Source organism: Temnothorax curvispinosus, unplaced genomic scaffold (assembly GCF_003070985.1).
Source record: "Temnothorax curvispinosus isolate PA1 unplaced genomic scaffold, ASM307098v1 QBEX01009666.1, whole genome shotgun sequence".
Classification (NCBI taxonomy): Eukaryota; Metazoa; Arthropoda; class Insecta; order Hymenoptera; family Formicidae; genus Temnothorax; species Temnothorax curvispinosus.
The window spans coordinates 77,459-100,477 of NW_020219446.1; the positions used below are offsets into that span (position 1 = coordinate 77,459).

General features: G+C 45.4%; 2 protein-coding genes across 2 annotated transcripts in view; one reads left to right on the plus strand and one right to left on the minus strand.

The window, feature by feature from the left end:
- On the plus strand, window positions 1–16,525 carry LOC112459255 (protein bark beetle). Its single transcript, XM_025023286.1, has 28 exons — window positions 1–106; window positions 881–1,727; window positions 5,299–5,468; window positions 5,552–5,745; window positions 5,954–6,128; window positions 6,207–6,376; window positions 6,479–6,717; window positions 6,817–7,066; window positions 7,160–7,545; window positions 7,671–8,323; window positions 8,405–8,861; window positions 9,056–9,446; window positions 9,521–9,951; window positions 10,020–10,265; window positions 10,350–11,290; window positions 11,368–11,849; window positions 12,063–12,259; window positions 12,341–12,739; window positions 12,829–13,106; window positions 13,190–13,443; window positions 13,557–13,768; window positions 13,860–13,984; window positions 14,045–14,275; window positions 14,403–14,528; window positions 14,615–14,873; window positions 14,981–15,182; window positions 15,275–15,522; window positions 15,707–16,525. The coding sequence occupies exons 2-28, from the start codon at window positions 1,377–1,379 to the stop codon at window positions 16,523–16,525; spliced, it is 8,886 nt and encodes a 2,961-aa protein (XP_024879054.1). The 5' UTR covers window positions 1–106; window positions 881–1,376.
- A 2,187-nt stretch (window positions 16,526–18,712) lies between these two features.
- The window catches only part of LOC112459270 (RNA-binding protein fusilli), a 34,443-nt gene continuing 30,136 nt past the window's right edge, over window positions 18,713–23,019 (minus strand). Inside the window, exons 11-12 of the mRNA XM_025023305.1 lie at window positions 22,520–22,722; window positions 18,713–22,223 (exon numbers count right to left, since the gene is read on the minus strand). Coding sequence (XP_024879073.1) covers window positions 22,041–22,223; window positions 22,520–22,722 — 386 coding nt within the window. The 3' untranslated portion in view covers window positions 18,713–22,040. The remainder of the gene's footprint in view (window positions 22,224–22,519; window positions 22,723–23,019) is intronic.

The window sequence follows — 23,019 nt, forward strand, 5'->3', positions numbered from 1 at the left end:
CGCTGCCGCTGCCGCTGCCGCCGCGGTCCCTCGCGCGTGAACGAGCGGAGGGTTAACGCTCGAATTCGAACCGCGCGACGTACCCCGCGTCTTCGGTTAGCCATCGGTAAGTGTCCCCGAAGGTGGTCATCATCGCGTCCCTCGCCCCGCGGCCAACCGCGTCGCGTCGCCTCGCTTCGATTCACACAACACACACGTGCGTGAAGGGCGCGATGTTGACGAGCGGTTTGCCGCGGCGTATGCAACCGTGAACGGTGGTGAATGGTCAGGATGCGATGAGAATTCAAACGAGCGGCCGACGTTGCCGGATCGACGCGATCGAGAATCGTTACAGAGCCTCCTCCGAGGAATTTGAATTCAACAGGCAGTGCCTTTCGAGTTGAAAACTTGTAAAGAAAGATTTATTATTATTTTTCGAACTTCTCTTTATGAAAGATGCGAATTTCGATCAAAGACTTATTTATCTTTGCTTTATGAGCAATCGAAAACAAAAAAGATTCCGTGAATTAAGCTTCAGAGATAAACCTGATGATAAGAGATCGTGTTCCTTATTTAATTTTTAGTTACAAAGTTTCGGAAGGTTTAACAAAATATCCAATATTAAAAATGAAGAAATTAGAAAGCGAGAGCGAGTCGAATTTTCGCTGAAAAGAAATCGACTTCAAAATTATTGGACTACATTTAAAAATTTGATTTAGTATCTTTTTGTAATATTCTCAGGACGTTTTTCCGTTACAATAAAATGACAGCGCTACAAATAGCTCATTAATTTTTACTTCAGTACTTTCGGTGGCTCTCTCTTTAAAACTCATCACGTCCTGATGTCGCGATTGTTTTCGAGAAACGTTTCAGTAGTTAAAATTCTCCAATTGTTCTCCAGAGACGATCCACCGGATGGTCATAGTGCATTCGACGAGGAGCGATAAACGGTGTTTCGATACGGACAATTGTCTGTCGAAGCTCGCTGCCCGGTGAAAGTATCAGATGTTCCGCGGGACGAAGAGGAAAGACGGTTCTGACTCACATGCGGATCGGATCGACGAATGACGCGTCCGTGGATCGGCGATAAGCGGATGATTCTCGCGAAGTGACGGCCTCATCAACGCGAGTGCATCTCCGTTTGCGTAATGCTCAGCTAGTATACGCGCTCGTCGCGAAGGCCGTGAGACCGTATCGAGAAATCGCGGTGGAAACAACGGTGGGCCTGCAAAAATGTCAATTACGCTAATCTTCTATTCTTTTTGAACGTTAAGTCTCGAGAGTGTCGTTATCGTTTCAGATTCATTTAATAATAAATTGCGGACCACGGTGGGTGGAATTTGTCTCCAGTGAGTTCAGTGTTTCATATAGATATAGAATTGTCCGACGGCGAAAACATGTGCCGAAGAATGCAACGGTTGTGCGTCTCCCTGTTGTTCCTGGCCGTCCTGGTCGGAGCCCGGTCGGACAACAGGTACGACCAAACGTCGATCTACTACACGGAACCGACGACGCTAATGAACGCCAGCGGGGTGACTGACAATTGGAACAACGCCGGCGGTCTTCACGAGCTGCACGGCGGCCGCATTGTCCGAGGTCAGAGACTGCTGTCGAGATCGAAGAGCCCTTACTTGCTGCGGGAGGATTTGTTCGTCGAGAAGGACGGCGAACTCGTTATAGAATCCGGCGTGGAGATTCGCTTCGGCCCGATGGTCGGCATCACCGTTCGCGGTATCATAACTGCCGAGGTAATAATCCGTAAAAATCGCGATAGAGACTCTGAAAAGCGGGAGGGCACGCCGCCCCGGAGAAAGTCAGGCTTTGTTCTCGAGGCGAGAACAAAGGCGATCATCCGTCAAGTTCCTTAAGCCGCGTCGCCGATGTCAAAACGTGTCTCTCGTGACCACTCGTGACACAAGTAGCGTGGTACAATATTTATTTATCGGGTGACAGCGAGATGTTGGACATTCGTCACTGGGATAACACTCTTCCCGAAATGGTCTGCACTTAAGTAAATTTTCGAGATATACCTTTGGGAAAACGTTGTAGAAAGGAAACGATCGAACAACAGTTCGCCCAAGGTAGCCGCGTCTTGTTTGGACGACTCGCTGATGCATCTTATCGTACATTGTTATGCTTGGCTCCAGGTGAATTCTGATAAACATCGTGCGAATAGTCTCGTTCGCCGTAAAGATCAGTACCGTCGCACGTCGCGGTGCGCGAGCAGTAGATTTTCCAACCGTTACTTTTGTTTGCTAATGGTGCTCCGCTGAGGTGCACGGGGTCTCGAGACACGTACGTTTTCGCACAGCGGGTCATTCTCGGGCGTACGTCTTGGAGTTCTATTAAATTACGCGACTCCTAATCGTCGAGACTAATTGTAAATTTGAAGACTGAGCGTAAAGCTAAATTTTGGTCCATTCTCTGCACATGTATGTACATTTGTATTTCGTTTGTCATTACTTATTTCGCATATTTATGTCAGTATTGAATATTTGACAAGAAAGAATCCGAAAGTGTAAGAAAGAGAGTTGCTACAGATACTCCACGACTTTTATTAGATATGCGCAGGGTATACCAACGCGAGCGTGGATAATTGCGAACAGGATTCTTACAGCTGCGAGGAATATCGATGGGCGTGTGTACGTGTAACGTTGAATGGACATGAGTCATCGCGGCGTGTAACTGCACGTGTTACTACATGCGCGCGTGAGAGAGAAGGAAACTTAAAAGCAAATTGCTTTCTCGGTAAACCGCGCGGATTGCGATTCCAGCGAAATTTCGACATTATGCGTAAGAAGTTCAAGTTGAAATCTCACGGGAGGGTGTTATTATCGGCAATAAAACGCCGATCCAGAACCCACCGGAGACTCGGTTATATCGTCATTTTGTCATTTACGTTGAGAATCGATAGCGCCGTTGATAGCGTTAACTGATAATGAGATTGGAGTCATACCAACTTCGTTATCAGCGAAGTTTCATAATCACTTGGGAGCGAATAGCGCGGAGTGTATAGAAGAACGTGATTCATAATTATACGTCTCCTGTCGTAACATTTTTACAGAACGATTTCAACACGAGATTTGATATGCTTTACTTCTTTAATTTTGATTTTCTTTATTACATAAATTATATATGATAATCGCTCATTAAAATTGTTAATTATTTGTTTAATTGTTAATTAAGTATGATAATCTATCGAATAACATAAATTAAGTGAGTTACATTATAAACTATTAGAAAAGAGTGTATTATTGCAAGAGTACATTATTGCGTATAGTAATCTCGCACGTTATTTTAAATACTCGAGATGGAATCTCGAGTAAAATGAATCCCCTCGCGTATTCGTGGTAATCTTACACTCTCGCTCGCCCGGTTTTAACTCATTCATCCGGTGTGATTATAATCGTCATAACTGTCGAATGTCTCTACTTTGGTTGGGTGCACGTTACGGACTACTTGTCGATGTTTGCCAACGATTTATCGCCCGTTTTTTCCTGCGAGTCGAGTCATCCGTGAAATTTCCGGTAAATAAACTTTTACGATTAAACTAAATTACCTCAGAGGTAATTGTTGTTAAGAAACCAACAGTAATGTCGCGAGATTCATTAGACGTCATCAAGTGACGAAGCGACGTTTAATAATTGATACAAACGGTACGTTTTTCTATTTCCTATTAAATGTTCCACTATATTAAATCATCCGCTATCTCGCGAAATCTGTCGCAGTTATTTGATAAAACCTGTCCAATTTCTAGAAAGATGAAGAAGCCATTTGATAACATAAAGAACGCTACTTCTTTTTAGTCTTTAATTGTCTTACCGAGAAGGATAGTGATAGTAATATCAGTTATTTTGCAGTGTGGGCTTTCGTTTAATAATAACAAAGCTAGAAGTAATTTTGTGAAATAAAGAGCGCGTCGCGCTTTACTCCAGTCCGGTAAATGTAATCGCGAAAGAATGCAAAGCGACAGGAAAAGGGATCCTTTCCCGCGCGGAGCGGAGGACACCGGTTGACCGGAAACGCCACGGACACGCGAGCATCGTTGCTTTTATTGTTGCTTTTATTATTGGTGTGGACGTATCGGCGAAATAGCGCTCGCTACCTACGCGTTAATGCTTCTAATAAGTGTTATTAGGTGTTATCTTGTTGCTATTTTAATTGCGAGTTGCGTCGTGCGTAGCAATTTTAAAGGGGGCACGCGCACTCAATCGTTCTACAGATACAACTCGCAATTCAGAAAATATTTTAAACAATTAAAAGGTTGAATTTTTCTGAGATATTAGACACGCGATATTTAAGCAACTTAATATAGTCATGGAAGAAAAACCTTGAAACGGGTGAGTCATCAGAGTTTCCGAAAATAATATGAAATAAATTATCTCGTTAATGGGAGAAAGGGAGCTAAAATGTCATGTGTGTGTGGTTTCAGTTTTCAAGAAATTTGCTTAATATACTCGCAGAGAGAAATAAGAGAAATAAGAGAGGACCAGTGTGTGATTAATTCATTAACGAGCAAGCATTTCCCACTAATGACCTGTCGTTCACACCACCTGGGGAAGCCGTTGAAGATTGCTGAGCGTTATCGCTAATAGAGAAAACATTTTGAAACGTTTAAAGCCGAGCGAACAGTTGTTCTAATCTCTGTAAGTGGACACTCGCCCGTGCCGTTTCCGCCCGCGCCGGTATCGGGCCGTCGAGGGGTCTCGCAGAAAGCCGCTAATCGGATAATTAAGAACGGGATGCGAACAACGCGTGCACCGTATACGGGGCTGAGTGATTCAGCAGCGGCAACCGCCTCTAATGCTCTAAGCGATGCGTTTCAGGTCACGCGTCAACCGGCGGTTCTTGCCCCCGCGCGATTGACCCACGACCCTCGGTAATCCTCTTATAGACTCGAGACGTAGTGCCAAGACCTTCGGCACGATCGCTCTTGGCACGGATCAAGCGGCGCGGCTGAAATTTTTCGGCCTTTTTAACGGGAGCGCCTCACGCTGCAAGGAAACGTAGAAGCTAAATCGAGCGAAAGTAATTAGCAGTCCGGCGGGAGATCAAGCAACCCGTAATCTCCGTATATTATTGAATTATATAGGATTTCCTTCCTTCTGTTCCTAGTACATTTAATATAGCGATATAATCGGATAAATTAGGAATGGAAAGTATGCAGTCTTTTATTTATTTATTTATTTTTTGTTTGTTACGATTAATGATTCTTCTTGCGGGAATGTCTCTCTTTTAGCGCGACTCTAATTGACAAATACAAAGACAAATAAGATTTTGTGTTTGACATTTCCTAATGATTGTTAATTCTGTTGAAAGGGTGAAACTCACGCTCCGATCCTACTGACCGCGGCGGAAGTGGAAACGCAGGTCTCGGCTTTTCGAACATCACCTACGATACGCCTCGTTGACGGACCGAGTCCGCTAGCGGGAAGGCTGCAACTCTTTCATCGAGGTGGCTGGCGTTCCGTCTGCACGAACTCGCGAAAGTACGTGGCCAACGAACGTAATCGACAACAGACAACAATGGGGGGGATACCGGCGCAGATATTTCATGCGAATCTCATTGCAGTTGGACTCGCGCGGATCTGGAGACGGCGTGCCGACAGCTCGGTTATCAGGGCGGGCAGTGGTGGTCGTGGATCGATAGACAATGGCCCTCCAAGCCGCGTCTTCTTTACGAGGAACCAGGCTGCCGCGGCACCGAGCCCTCGCTGACGACCTGCGAACGTTGGCCGGATAGAGAATTGGGCGCCGGTGTTTGCGGTGAGTGTTCGCAGATTTCTCTGCGAGAAACTTTCTGCGAACTCTATGAGCCTTTCGAAGTATCGAAAGAAAAATCTTATTGTAAAAATCACGATATATATATAATTTGTGCATTATTTTTAATTATTGAATGAAGTAAATTTTTGTTGCACGTATTGTGAGTCAATGGCGGCGTCCGATTCTAATCTGCCGATCCAACATCTTACAGATTATCATCCGGACCTGGGCATTTCTTGCCTGCCTCGCCACGATGGTGCGACCAAGGCGATCAAGCATTGGCGGGGAATACGATTCGAGGACGCGGTGTACTATAAACCGCTCATTCAACAGAACACGCTTTACGTGCGTCGGTCGCGGTCCATTCTGCGAAATACGGTGATCGAGTGAGTAGTAATCTCTTCTTCAAAGAGGATTACTGATCGATTGTTCCTAATGTAAAACTATTTCAATCCTTGAAATAGATATGCTGGCACGGGGAGGGAGTACAATATAACATCGGCGATTCATGTGGAGGGCGTGCCACCGATAATGGAGTCGATTTCTGTTCTCCATTCTGCTCTCACGGGTATCAACGTCACCACGTCGGACGCACCGGTCGTAATAAACAATTGTACCGTGCAATATAACAGAGGTAAGATGCATTCCTATCGATCTTCTTCCCGTCTGCTCCAATAATTTATTTAAAACTATTGCGTCGAATAATATGTTTTAATTTACTATGGTTTTATTTTAGGATACGGGATTTACGTAAATAGCTCGTCCGGCATGGCGCATATCAATAACTGCACGGTGTTCGAGAACGGTGCGGACGGAATAAAGTACGTGCACGCGGATGAGCGACCGGACGAAAAGCTGGATCGTAACGACGTGTACGATCTATGCACTTTCCCCACAACGGCCAGTCAGACCTTCCCCGTCACTATATCTATGGAGCAGAATAAATACGCGCCCAACGTAAAACGATGTCCACAAGTGAGTTGACGGATGTTTGTCGCTGGCGAAAGTAATGTTACGAAATTTTAACGATAACGCAAGAACCATTTATTAACGAGTGGCAATAATATTATTCAGCATATCTTCACGAGGCCAGGCCACGTCCTGACGGTGCATTTTCTGCAAATGAAAACCGACAGGAACGACAGCGCCGTCATAGAGGTGCGCGACGGTTTAAGCGGAGCGGACAGACTCCTGGCGAGCGTCAAAGTCAGAAATGGAACTTTACCGCAGAGCGTGACTTCAACGCGGCAAAATGTTTATGTGAAATTCACAGCTGACCCCCGAACGAACACGATCGTGTTCCTGCGAGTGTCGTCGGGCTACAGTAAGTCTAGCAAAAATGCACAACGTGGATCTTTCTCTTAAGTTATGAGATGACGAAAGATATTTAACGTTCCATTTTTTTTTCTTTTTACAGAGAAAACGTATGATCTCAACGTGACCGGCAGTACAATAACAGGCAACAGTGGCCGTGGTATCGTCGTGGAGAAACTAAGATCCTCCTTACATATTCACGAGACCTCGGTGTCGAATAACGATCACGTGGCGGGCGTGCACGTGCTGAATGGCGCGATGGATGTTAACATCACCGATAGTCGTATCTCGTTCAACCAAGGGGATGGCGTTAACATCACTGTCACGGGCGGCAATCGCAACGTGTCGCGCAGCAGCATATCGTCCAACAGCGGTTACGGTTTCGCGGTGTGGTTAAACGATAGCCTCGCCACTGAATACGTACACTTTAATCAGTCAACTGTGATCGAGTACTCGCAGATATTTCGCAACAAGGACATCGGCGTTCTGGTAAGCGCGAACATATATCGATTTTAATCGATTGCACATCATTACATTGCAATTATATAGCTGATTATTATAATATTGCTATGTACAATACACGAATAAAATTCGGCATCTTTTTCGGTCGATAGATCGGTAATTCAACCGGCAACTCGTACGTGAACGTAACTGGCAACTGGTTCAATACCAGCCTCGAAACGGCATTGCAAGTGGAATCCAGTTGGAGGAAGGACAATGGAATAATGAGAGTACAAATCGGGCACAACTGGTTCATAAAGAATGCGAAATTAGGAATCAAACTGAGCCCGGCGCTCAATCTCGATGCTGTTATAGAATACAATCATTTCAGAGAACAAGCGATCGGCGCGATTCTGATAAAAAATCCGCTTTACGAGGAGTTTAACATTTTACCCGCGGAGGTTGTGATACGACATAACGAATTTTACAACAATCGAGGTCCCTTCGTAGTCAGCATTGGTCTATCGCCTTACAATGACGCGCAAAAGTTGCTGTTCACGAGAAACTTTTTGCGAGAGAATCGTGTCCGGGAGCTCTTTGACAATGGCGACATGCTGAATGTCAAACTGATACCACGCTCCAGGGTAGCCGCCGTCATCGTCGTGTCTTCGAGCAACGTTGAAGTTTACCGCAACATTTTATACAATCCCGAATCGCCTTACGAGATCGGCTCTCATCTGGAGGATCAGAGTAAAGTTATCAATTGTACGTACAACTGGCTAGGATCTGGGGAAGAAAAGAGGATATTCGATCGATTATTCCACAGGTACACCTCATTACTTGTAACATTTTTTCTAATTGTCGCGATAGTAACAACGAAATATAATTTATAATTTTCGTTGTTCAGGAAAGACCGATACAATCTTGCCAAAATCGAGTATTTGCCTTACTTGCTGCACAGCAGCAATCCCGGCGCGAATACCATCATTCCGAATCCGACGTTCGTGCCGCAGTTTGTCACGCCCGGCACGAATCTAGTGGGGGGTGAGGTGGATGGCCAGGAGGAATTAAAAGCCGGAGAGTACATTGTCGAGCGTGATATCAATGTGAGACCGGGCGGCAAGCTAATATTACAACCGGGCGTTACGTTACGCTTCCCACCGGCCGTGGGAATGATGATTGCCGGCAAATTCGACGCGCGTGGCAAAAAGCCCAGCGACATCTTATTCACTCTCAAAGAAGAGCTCGCTGCGTTACCAAATAACGACACCTTCATGGATGAGGATACGGTTCAGGTCGACGAGACGGAAACCGTGCCAGTGAGGCTTCTCGGTGGGAAAACGAATCTCGAAGGGAGACTGCAGGTAACTCAATTCTTTTTCAATTTTCTTTCTAAGCGTTTGCGTTTATAAAGCCGACTTATTAGTTTTATTATAAAAAAACAAGATTTACTAGTTTTAAAAAAATTGATGAACTATTAATAAACGTTCAAACAAAATAGAAAAAATCTACATAATTACAGTTTACATAATTTTTAATGATACTTTTATTCTGAAAGGTAAAAATTGGAAATAAATGGGGCACTGTGTGTAACTATGGATGGACGATTCTGGATGCAGCGCTCGTTTGCCATCAATTGGGCTTTATCCTTGACTTCGAGAATTGGCTTATGGAGCGATCGCATATTCCGAACGCGGGAATCAACGAGGATATACTTCTCAGCAATGTGCGCTGTACCGAATACGACAACGATATAACTAAGTGTCGGGCGGAAAGGGAGCAGGATTTCGAAAACTCGTGCACTCACGCGAACGACGTTGGTGTCAGGTGTTTGGAGGCGGCATGGGCGGGTCTCAGATTGGGGCCACTGGCTCAGAGAAGCGACCTGCAGTACGTGACAATCGAAAAGGCAGGCTTGCTGGATTACAAAACGAATTCGTTTAAGCCAGGTAATTTCGAGATTTTCGTTAATAATCGATGGGTTGAGTATCACGTTACGAATAACTGTTGTATTCTATAACAGCTTTGCAAATCGATTTTGCCCGGCATTCGTTGGACGGTGTCAAGGTCCTTAACAATCTGCAAGACGGCTTGGGAGTTCTGTATTCGGACATATATTCGGCGGACGCGATAAATACCGTGACAAACAGCGACTTCTCTCTAAACGGCGGGAGCGGCATCAGCTTCAAGCAACTGGGCATGCGAATCGTCAACTCGCGAATCGAGAGCAACAAGGTCGCGGGAATAAGGCACAATCCCGCTCTCTCGGCCGTTCAGCAGAGAGAATTCGCGGGATGGTTCCTGCGCGCCCCAGACAGCACGATCGACTCGCCGTACAATCCGGTAATCTTGCCGGAAACGAACGAGAACATTGAGGTCGCTAACGGAGAGACCAAGTACATTATAACGACTAAAGTAACCGGCACACCTGTCCGTCGCACCATCGACATTAAAGTAAATTGTTTTTTTCTCGCAAGATGCATCTTGTTGCCGCGATCAAGCTAACTTTATCCAAATTACAGTGTACACCAGGCTACGTCATCGGTATCCAATTGCTGAACCCGATAGAGAATCGAAGTACGGAACAGATTATACTGCACGACTCGCAAAGTTTCGACAAGAATCAAACGATTTGGCACGTAAAGCGGGACCTGAGCGTTTTCCCCGTCTCATCCAGTTCCTTCGTGGTAATTCTGGAGTACGACAGCGGTGAAAATGCCTTCGGTGGAGCAGTTATAGTTGTCACGTCGCTCTTGGCTCCAATACAGGTACATACATTTCAAGTGTGAATATTACATTTACAGAGATATAACATTGATTTTATATTAAATGTTACGGTTACGCGTTTGCAGAATATTCACAACAAAATAGTCAGCGGCCCAATTCCCTCGCTAATTGTCACAAAGACGAGGATCAAGAGCAACCAGAAAGGTATCCTCGCGTCCTACTACAATCGATACCTGAATGAAATCGGAGAGCATTTTCTGCGGAAAGCTAACGAGACTATTCAGCTAGTCGGATGCGAGATATCGCACAATCACGAGGAGGCTATTTACGTTTATTCGCCTTATTGGAACATCTACCAATCCAATCTGTCTGAGATCTCGATACACGTGAATAACACCTTGATCACGGATAACGGTAAAGGGATACATCAGTTCAGCCGCGACGCGAGGCACTCCAACAACCTCTTCCACTGGATAATGCAGGACAGCACGATTGAGAGAAATCGCGGCGGTGGATTCGAGGTGTTGTTACCGGACGTCTGGCAGTATAACGAGAACTTTACGCACTCTTTATACTTCGGCAACAATACCTGGCGTAATAACGAACAGTTCGGCTTCGTGGTGGATGGACACTTCGCGCATCTCAATATATCCCACAATCGTTTCGACAGCAATCGATGCAAGACCGGTCTGATATCCGTCCGCGGAATGGAGAAGAGGATGAGAATAGATAACAACCGTATCGAGGGCAATAGCGGCGCCTACATGGTCGAGTTTCGAGCGGACAGCCAGTCCGAGATCCTCGGCGACGTTTACGCGCGCTTCTACTTTAATGAGATCAAGCGAAACGTGTACGATCTCGTCAGCATGGGACCACGCCGAACGTTCGACGATCCCAGCTACGTCGTCGGCTTTCACGGCATACAGAAAGTACGAGTCAACAGAAATCTCTTCGGCGAGAACTCGTTGGATTACGAATTACTGGCGGGTATCAGGACAGCCAAGATCAACAACGAGGTGGATGTAATGGAGAATTGGTGGGGTAGCGCAAACGACACTTCTATCAGGTAATTTTACATAAACAATTCACGTTTTCTGCAGACTGCGTTTGACGCTGAAACTTGAACTTGTTGTTCCTTCGCAGATGGAGAATCTTTGATTTCGACGATTGGAACGATCACGCCGTGGCCAACTATCGGCCGTACTTGATAAGCGACTCGTTCGACGCGTCTATCTCCGCGTCGTGGCATATAAATCGGGAGGTTGACCTGGACAATCTGGGCGGTCGCATAGTGGACAGTCTATCGCTGCACGCGAGATCCGAGCCCTACGTCATACGTTCCGACATCACGGTCATGCCGGAAGCTACCTTACACATCTATCCCGACGTCGTGATGGAGTTCGCTCCCAACGTTGGCATTTTGGTTCTGGGAACGCTGAAAGCCGTCGGCGTGCCCGGTCACGAGATCATAATGAGACCGATGAGACGAGTCGACGCGAGCGCGAACTCTACGCGCGAACTCTTTTTCAAGTCGACACCGAGGACTTCCGCCAATCTCATGGCAATGCCGGATGAGACGATCCGTCTATGCAAGAATGGACATTGCTCCGCATTGTACAACGAAGGTAGACCGAAAGATAAAAAACTCATTCCAAGAGAAACCCGTCGTTTATTAGTATATTTTTTATTTTCATATCTTTCATAGCTTTTTTGTATAATTTTTTTATATTACGTATTATCATATTGCTTTTATATATTACTTATAACAATAATAATTTTCTTTATTAATTTTGTATATTACTTTTATATTCAGCTACGTTTTTTCTTTCTTGTAACAGGATTCCTGGAGTACTTCAACAGGACGACTCTTCAGTGGATTCCCTTGTGCGATGATCGCTTCACCGAGCGCAACGCTCAAGTGGCGTGCCGACAACTTGGCTACGACACTCTCAACGTCTACGTGTCGTACGATCGTAGATACGAGCATCATCCTGGATCGTTAACGCGCGTCTGGTCCTGGCCCGAACCACTGCAGGTGCGATTAATTTCGCCTCGGTTTTAAGTCGTTTCGGAAAGTCAACGAATTCTCTATATAAACCTTTTAAACGTTTTACAGTGTTCCGGGAAAGAACAGAATCTCGAAGACTGCCAGATCAGATTGAACGGTCAGTTGTTCGGTCATCGTCACGAGTGCCCGTGGGACGGGCAGTTCGTTTTCCTGCATTGCGGCAAGCGAAACCTGGACGACGCGTACGATTATTGGGGCGGGATACGCATCGCGAACAGCGAGTTCGAGCATCATCTGTACGAGCATCGCATCCACGACGTCGTAACTCACGAGACGGTCAGACGCGTTGAATCGGTTCTGCGATTCATCAATATAACCGGCGCCGGAATTTTACACTACGAGAAATCGTCCGCTATACAGTCGATCATGAAGTCTCCGGCGGTGGTGCACGTAAACATAGAACGCGGCGCTTATCACGGCATCAATGCCGTATCTCCGACGCACACGGTATGCGGAACACATTTGTATGCGGGAGAAAACGCAAAGCGGAATAATTATCGTTTTGTTCTAAACCTACGTGTTTATGTATATTACAGGTGGAATTATTATTCAACACTATTAACAACGTCCTCGGCAACGGCGTGAATATATTGTCCTTGACGGGAGAAGGCCGCGAGGCGGACGAGAGCTCGTTCACTCCTATTAAGGACCTCAATATACCTTATCATTTATTCAGCATGGTTGATATATGCGACACCACAAAAGAAATCACGATCGAGGAGCGCGTGATCGTGTACTACAAATATGACAATTATCCTGTGAATTGCGTGAAAATCTTCCGCAGTCCTTATAGAACCAAACCTTTCGGATTTAGGTACGTCAAGAGCTTTCCTTTTTCGCGAGAACGGCATTCGAATGGGGGTTGCAAATTAAAAGGCAAATATTCTGATTTTGCAGACTCTTGCAATTTAATCTTTACAACTCTACCGGCAAGCCAGGCCGTGCCGATGCTATAACTCTGTACGACGGAGACATTTACAATATCACCACCAAGGAGATTGCCCATCTGGAAGTTAACACTCCTGACGAGAAGAAATTGTTCAGAACGCAGAATCCCAGTATTAGCATTCGATTGTTCGCTAACGGCGCCAGTAGCGTGCACGGATTTATCGCGGAAATCGTGACTCTCCCGATATCCGCCATTGGTTTCAGTAAGTGATGTCAAACTAACGTTTTATCGGCGAAAGAGAATAATCTTCTCGTTGTACGTCTCGTTTCGAATCACGTATTCCTCTCGTCACTCGTTCACTTTTGTAATTGGCAGATCGCGACGTGCAGCACAACGTTTCCTACTCTGTGATATCAAACTGCCGCGAAGGGGCCGTAAAGTATGCAAGCGCCGGCGAGGTGAATGCCATAATGACGCTCGAGCGTAATCAGTTTAAGAATAATTGCGAGAAGCTGTACGGTAACTTCACCACCTGTAAATCCGCGGTGTGGCTCGACGTCCAAAATACTCAGTCGCTCTATTTCAGAGTAAGTACAGGGTGGTACGGCCTAACTGTTTTTCATGACGTTTTCTCAAAATCATGATCAGATTTTTAATCATTTAAAATTCACGTTCCAGAACAACTTGGTGCAGCGGAATCAAGGCGGTCTTTCTATCCGTGCCGATTCGAGAGGCTCGGCAACGTCTCTCAAGGGATGGATTCACAACAATCTCTTCACGGAGAACTTCAACAAGCCCGCATTGTAAGTACAGCGTTGTAACTCGTTTGTAAAACCGAATGGTGACACCGCGGAACTTTTCAGATACATCGAGGGTCGACAGAGCAGCCCCTACCAAGAGGTGACTATATTCAGGAATTACTTCACCAAGAACAACGCTCCCTACGACAATAACATTATCTTGAAGCAAGTGGTCAGCAACATGACGCTCAATTATTTACACGGAAACCTCGGCATGCATTTATTGGAGATCTCGGGATTCGAGAAGGTCCGCTTACCCATCTATCAAAGCACATCTCACAACGGCTTTTACAAGTGAGTCGCTTGTTCTTATATTCTTTTCATGCCTTCCTGCTTCATAATTCTTTATCGCTACGCGCGCAAGCTATTTATAGAAGATTATCCAAGGAGGTAATTAAATATTTATAACTTTTTTTTATAGAAACTACGCAGTCGATCGTGAAGGCCGTAGCACTATCATTGCCGGTACGCCCGGCCAGCAATACGTCGACAATGTGTTCTTTAATCCCGATAATGATTACGAAATGCTCACAATAAACAGATCTCAGTAAGTCAAAAACGAACTTGATCCAAATATAGAACACAAGATTACTTAAAGACTATTTAACATTCATAAACGAATCGCCCATTTAGACAATTAGAAATGTGGAGATCTCACGTGGACGCGCGGCACAATTGGTGGGGCTACAACGAAACTTTGGCGGTGGCCGGACGGATCAGAGATCGCGGAGACTCACCTGAACTGTTGCAGGTGGATTACCAACCCTTCCACATGAACAATAAGTCGGTATTAAGCGGCAAGTGTCCACCTGCCTGGGATCTCGTCGGCGACACGTGTTACATATTGATCGGCGCACCGATGGACTTCTACAGCGCGCGAGACTTTTGCAGAGTGAGTTATCCCATCCAGATGTATGATATTTAATCTCTTAATGTCTTTAGTCTGTTACGCTCCTCCCATTTTGTACTGTCTGTTAAATTGTCTCTCTTTCATCACAGTCGGCAAACGCGTCGATGCCGTTTATCATGGGGGATTATCTGGGACTCTGGAAATTCTTGCGTAAGCAACAGGAACGATTTGATTATTCGGAGCGTGTGTGGGTGCAACAATTGGACCGCGTGGATCAGTGCACAACGTTCACGTATCAGACGATCGAGATCGATCATTGCGCGCAGCCTAGTGAGTTCATCTGCGAGATCGGTACGTATGGAATACCATAAGAAAAGATAACGAGGTAAAGAGAAATATATAAAGGAGAGAATAGTGAAAGATTATTCTCCGATTTTTCACAGATCCCAGAGTTAACATCGATCCTCTGTCGTGGAGGAAAGATATCGTTGCGGTGGGTGTTTTGGGAGCTGTCGGTGTCGCGCTCGCGTTGCTGACCGCGGCTATCGCGTTATGGGCGTCCAAGTCGAAGAAACGTAAGCTCGAGAGACTGGAGCGACGTAACTCCATCAGGCAGTCCCTACATTCCCTGCGATCGGTCGGCTCCACGTCCGGCTTTACGGAGCTTGCTTATCGGCGAAAACCTATCGCGGTAAGTATGGATTGCGAGCAAATAACTGCAAATGTTTTTAGAATTGACATGTAATAAAAATTAAAACTACTAAAGTTTTAAGCATAAAAGTTAATTAAAGATTTCAATGTAAGTGATTTATCTTTTAAGAAGTTAAGGAAATTAATGGAGGGTTCTGAATAATATTCTTTTTCACGTGTTTCAGACCAAACATTCCACGGATACGCTGAATTCAAATTACAAGCGCATGTTAAACGGCGGTAGCCTGGACTCGATGGACAAGTCGCAATTGAACTCCTCGATAGAGGACAATCAGAGTTACGACGTGTACGAGGCTCACAATCCGCGATACTCGCCGAGCACGAGCGACTTCAAGAGCACGGCGCAGAAGTACGGCGCGGCGCAGAGCGTCGACAATCCGGTCTTCGACCTGGCGTATCGCAATGAGGGCTTCCGCAATCATTCCACTTTCGCGGCGAGGAACGGCAACCTTGTCGCCGCTGCCGCCCCTGCCGCTCCTAACTGGCCGTCTCAACCGAACGTGCAATCGACCTCGGTCGACGAGAGTCCCACGGTGTATCCCAACAACGAGACCTCGTATTTCAACAATGCGTCCACGCTGCCGTTGCACTCCAGCCTCGCGCTCACCGACTCGATGAGCGAGTTGAAACGCGACATCGAGACATCGGCCGCCTACGATCCCGTGGATTACGACTCGAGGCGCACCTACGACACGGCGACGCTGACGCCGAGCCAGGCGTCCGAGCCCGTTCCGGAATACGCGGCGGACTTTCAGCCGCCGGTACCGCCGCATCCTTATCACTACGAGGCCGAGAGCAGACCCAGGAGCGAGGCGCTGCTGGAGACCAACTTCGACACCGGCGAGGAGAAGCCGCTGCGCTCGAAGAGCGAGGCCTTGCTCGAGACCAATCTGGACGCGTTCCTAGTCAACGAGCCTACGGAACTCACGCAGCTGTCGACGACCGCGCGAAGCAAGAGTCAGCCGTTGGAAACGGCGATGTAACTTCTCCGAATGTTGGCGACTCTTAGACCAGCCGTTGTTCACAATCGGGCACAACTGAAGCGTGTGCCAAAACGTCTTCTAGCGACGAGCACTGCCAGCTACCGCACAATAAGAGATTTTCAATCGTTCGTAACAATATGCTGCCGATTTAAACGACTCGTGCCATTTCCAATGATCGCGAACTGGATATTGGAATACACGTGCCCAGTGAGTCCCGATTGAAGTGCTCGGAACAGAGTAAAGACGCCGACAACACGATGACTCGTTGACCGTAGAAACTGACGAAGAGTTTCGTCACGTCAATGAAAAACTCTGCGTTAAAATACAATCTGATAGATAACGTTGCGATAATTATTTATAACATGTCGCATTATCAGATAATCAGCAATATGCTTGGACGAATCCGCGCCTGGGATGAATGCATACAGACGAGTTCTGTGTAAGATTTTCGATAGGAATAGTATCGTGTTCAATATGTACAATGTCAGGAACTTAACGTTTTCAGAATTCGACGTTGTTAGATTTTTTTATATTAAGACGTTGATAGTTCGGCATACATATATGGTTGAAATGGACCGAATGCTTTCTTCACACGACGTCGTAGAGATCTCAACATTTAATTCGGTCGATCTTTCGTTAACGACTCTCGGAAGTTGACGCGTACTTGTTGCGTCACACATTCGTAGGTGTTCCAAAGAGGATGACTGTTTGTTACAACGACGCGTTACTTAATCCCAATTACGTCCGCAAGCGGTATCTAATACCGCTAATTTAATAGACTGTTAATAACGACACCGTCGTTGGTCGAGTGACGCGAGCGTGAATCTCCAACTCGCCGGAGACAAAGCTCGTAGGTAATCTGTAAGGATAAGTCGAATTTTTAAGACTTTTCACGGTACAATGAATATTTACGAATTTCATCAAAATTTAGATGTTAAAAATTTTTTCGATATAGATACGTTGACAAAAGGTTTTATATAGGAGATATATATAATGTTACGAATGTTGTCCGACGATGAATATTTAGCGTCAGAAATCGGACGGAAGGATGTATATTAATTTTAACGATATAAGTGCAAGAGGAATTAATTGACTAATTTGTTGTTGACCTTATTGCGATAAAGCTGTGAGAACAAAGGCAGACCTCATAATTAGCAATGTACACTCTCGTTGCTGTTCGAGGTGTACGTCGAATCGATCAAAGTTTCTTAAAATTTAAGAATACAGAGAAAAACGAACAAGATTTCTTTTTTTTTTAATCCGATATCTCGTACTAGCGACATCAAGAAGTTGGAGTTACCAGATGTGGCGAATCTGTTGCAGATGCACGATGATTACACTGCCAAGCGTGTCCAACGTCGTATAGTAATTCTCACGAGTATTAATAGACTAATAGATCAATTTTCTTGAGGATGTCCACATTACGAAGCTGAGCTGTAAATAAGTACGCGCTATTTATCGAATACTACTCGTGCTCAACGCGGAGATACGAATTTCGTGGGGATATATCCCCGAAGAAATTTGTACTCGCCCCGTAGGAGCGTACGTTCTTTCCCTTAAGATAGACTTACCGTTTCCATTAAGCAAGGTGATCTCACCAATCTTGTTTTTACCGAAAAAAAAAACAATGTTTTTATATACCTGCCTTTAGCAAAGTATCCGTCCATACACGTAGGCTTAGCGCGAGCGATAATCGCCTTTTTACGAGGCGCGCGATAAATAAGTAAAAATTCTAAGTAAAAATTTTCGCTATGTTAAAGATCGCCTAAGGAGTTCACAGGATTCTTGTGAGAGGAATATATATGTATGTGTGTGTGTGTGCATGACACGTACCTATTAGCAGAACGCGAAGTAGCACTCGCAACATCCGCAATATATATTCAAATATTTGCAGCGTAACTCTCATTAAAATTCTAATGAGCTTTAATTGTCGTGTTGCGAGCTCTCTCATAGGTACTTGCGCGAATGGAACTTGGATGTCACAAGGCTGCCTTACATGTACATGTTGCAGAAATTAAATAAATAAACTAAGCGAATCCAAACTGACGAGAATCACGACGCCGAATAATCTTTTTCAGTTGCAAACTCTCTATCGCTTTCAGGAGACGACCGTTGATCTCGAAAATAGGTGATCACGCTAGGAATATATGGGATAAGTGTCTCCGGCAAAAGGAACAACGTAAGCGCTTCAAAACAATATCGAATATATTAATATTAATATCGTCAAGATAACATAATTAAATATCAGGTTTACTATTCGTCGCAGCCGTTTTTTCTCGGACCGCTGAAACGAACATTGGCATTGGGAGATTCTTTCTACGTCTGACAACACGATCGACGAAGAAATTCCGCGGGTGCCACACTCGATGTGGCACCGACGCGATTTTACGTATCAGCGAAACGGCTCCACTCCGACTTTCCGCCGCGCCCTTGGGACGCGGCGCACATTTCTTCGGCTGGTAGACATAACATAATCTTATAACGTTACAGATATGTAATTCATAGGTGTGCGCTTGTGGGTGTATATATATATGTATATGTATATATATACACAATTCTTTCTATTATATCTATATATAAGAGGAGGCTCATCTCGAGATCGCCCAGTCAGGTACCTCCGTTGCTTACGGATGCATTTGGATAGCGGTATACGCGTTACTTACAAAGACGCGTATGTGCAACGAGTAAGAGATAACTTGATTGTAATTATCAGCATCAACGCGCGGTGCAAGCAATCAAATGAGCACCGGGCATTGTGCGCCCGGTTTCATTAGCGATAGACAAGTTACTCGCGAAGGAGACTATTGTCTACAGTTTCCTTTCCTATCATATATATATAACGTATATATCTCGGTATTAACTATTTCTAGTAATAATATAACAATATATCAACGTAGAGAGGAAAATTAAGTGTTCGCTCAGCAAAGTCGACGTCGGTCAAGCCAGACGACTCGACTCGAGTCGTTCCTCAGCACCGGAGGCGCACCTGCCTTGATCTCTATTGCACGAATTACCATGAGGCGATTATCAACTATTGCACCAGTCGTGCGTGATCACACGTACGGTAACGACGGCACGGCGAGCGAGCACCCGGAGGGGACAAGAAGCCGCATCCGAGTCCCGGAGGTCGCGTGCCTAAGTCGCGCTCGTCAGGATCGGAGCATTGAAGCGCGACAAAGTCGCGAGATTGCCGTTAAGAGACTAAAGAGGAGCGAAGAAGGACCACGCGCCAGGACGAATCGTTCGCGCGTGATTTCGTTTCACTTTCGTTGCGTTTGAGCGAAGCGGAATGGACCGCACGGATAAAAACGTCGCAGCGAGCAGGAGCGAAGGACATATCGCCAGCCGATCTGGCAAAGAAGTTATAGAGAATGATATTGGAAGTTTATATATAGTTCGTTTCTTTATCATTATTATCATTTTCACCATGAAACAAATTGCATGCTACGATATTATTCGTCTCGATATAGCGTACTTCTGAGTAAACACTTCAATAGGAAGCGAATTGTAAGCTAAAGAAGCTATAGAAAATTACAGAAAATATTTCTTTTCTTCATCATAGAACAAATTGTACGTTACAATTTTATTTGTCTCGATATGAAGATAATGTATTTCTAAACAAACGCTTCAAGATGAAACAAATTGTATTTCACAGTGAGACCTTTTTACAATGAAATACAATTTGTCTCATATTGAAGCGTTTGCTTAGAAATACATTATCTCTGTATCGAGACGAATAAAATTGTAACATACAATTTGTTCCGCGACGAAAATGATAACGGTCTCATTGTGAAATATTCTCGCTTCGTCCCTTCTCAAGATAAATGTTTTCCTTTTTTTTTATTATTATTATCTGCAATATCTGCCTCGTCTCGTTTTTATCCGTGTGACCCGACAAATCTGACGATTTGAATTCGAAGGAAACTTTTGGCACGCAAGTCGATACACGTGCGCCTTAATTAAACCTCGGCAATTAATATCGCGACTTTCCGCGAGGGCGGGGGAAGAAAGTAATCGAATTCCACCGGCCCCGGCGAAGTCAATTTGCCCGGACTCGTCGTCCGCGAGTCCGGAATAATCGTGTAGTTGAGCTAATACAGGCCGGCAATCTGTCGCAGCCGTATCTTTAACGAGTTTGTAAATTCGGCGAACGACATTACGATATTTCACTTACGTCTACATACTCCTACGCATTTGTCGTATCGTAAAAGTGTAAACTGTACGCTAATGTGCTGATCGTTGATTAATATATGTCGATATACCTCTAAGATCGATAGTGATGACGCGGATTAACGAACGGGACACGTGAAATTTGCTCTCTGGAGCGGGAAACGAAAGACTAACGGAAGACTTTTGTAATATTTGCTGTTTTAACGTGAGAAACGAGCGCCGTCGTCGTTCGACAGCGTTACGCATATTGAAAGACAATGAGAACGCGCGATTCGGAAAGAAGAAAACGAGAAGAAGGCGCGACGCGAATTGAACAATTCATGGTCGAACGACGAGACAAACGACTGATAAAACATATATATAATATTTGTATATATATATATATATATATTAAATTCTCATCTTCAAACTTTAAAAATTAAATTAAGTAATATTCGTAAAACAAGTCGTACGTAAAATTTGAAAGAGAAAACTAACGACTAACGAGACGTAGTTCCAAGCTCGATTCTAGATACCGTCCGCGGTATTCGATAGAAATCGGGACGCGTTTTGGACGATGATTGCTGACGCTAGTACGCGGCGCGGGCTACATCCTCAAACATTGTCCAATTGGTATATATAATTATTATTTACAATCTATTTAATGCGTAATTTGTATATATAATATATAAACCCGAGACGCGTGCGAGTCGGTTGCTCAAAATATATATCTATTCCCGCGAGCTCTTTCAGCTCGACGCGGACAAAAGTACGCGAGGATCAAAGTCCAATTGCCGTCATCGCAACGGGAATGATAAGAATGTAACATGGTAAAAGAAATAAAACGAAAAATAGGGAGAATAAAAGGAGGAAAACGCGATACGCGGTTCGTCTCATCCCCAGAGGAGGGGAAATCGGAACAAACGACGAGAGAGAAATGACGCCGCTGTGCATCGCGCCACAACGGCTCCTATCTATCTCTAGACTAGAAAGAAACGCGTCGCTCTCGCGGCCGGCGCGTCGAAAATTTACGTGGGGAGGATTTCTTTCGGGTAAACGCGTAGAGGGGGAAATTACGCTTTTGCATTTGCACTTTGCCGTGTATGTCTAGGTCTACGTACGTGGTTCGTACGAAAAATTCTCGCGTGAAAAATATCGCTAAGCCTAGTCGACGATGACGACGACGAGGACGGGGACCGTTCTCTCAAGGATTCGCGTGGGTGTCCCTGAAACAACGGTCTTTTCTCGCGCGACCCCCGTTTTAGTCGGTCCTAAGCGTCGAGACCGCTCGTCTCGCCGACTCGAGGGGAATCGCGCGTCTACGAGGCAAGGAACCGGGACGGGCAAGAGGGTCCAGCCGAGGAGATCAAACCATGAAAACTTCAACGAAGGGATTGCACTCGGTCTGCGGTGGAGGCAGCGCGGCCATGCGTTTATCCAGCTCCACTCGTGGTAGATATGCTTCGATACGCGCGTCGGGTCCCGTGGCCGTGGACGTTGGCAGCGTCGTTGCCCCGGGTGCTAATTGCAGACATTCAGCTGGCGCCAACTGAGATCACACAATTTATCTAGTTTTAACTAGGAACGAAAAACCGTGTTCGCAAACAAATTGGTCATTAACAAAAAAGCTAATACAAGCTGAACACGCGGTGTCTCGTCTTGACAAGTAGAGCAGTTTAAAGTTTCAATCTTTATTTTGAAGAAGCTTTTAGTAATCAGTTTTAATTTGTAGACGCTGGATAATTTACGCCTTTTCATTAGAATTAATTTATAAAAATAAGTAGATGATAAGTTATAAGAGATATACGGTCGCTCTTGATTTTGAGAAGACAAGGCTTTACTCACCAAAGCAGCTTGCTGAGGAATCTGCGCGATACCGCCGACGCTCGCGGGGGTGTAATAATTGGTCGGGCTGACCGGCGGCGAGGGATAAGGCCAGTAGAAGATGGGCGGCGGATACGGCGTCGCAAATTGCGGCGGGCCGCGGGGCAACATCGCGGCCGCAGGCGGAAATATCGCCACGGTCGGTGGTGGCAACATCGTGCCCCCTAAGGAAGAAAGAAAGAGAACGACATTCAACGTTCGATCGAAATGATCCGCTCGATCGGCTTAGTTAGAGCAACGCGAGTGAAAGGAAAAACGCGGTCGTGCTCGTAAGATTTTTTGCGATTCGCGAACCCCTCTGCTGACCCCTGATCGTCTGACTCGAGGTCAGCCTTTCGCGAATCGTAATATCGCGTAAGTCTCGAACTTGGCGTATCATTGACAGAAAAAAAAAGGGGACTCGCAGTACCCACGATCGTCCGTTATGTATGTACAAACGTAAAGAAGAGTGCCCACTATGT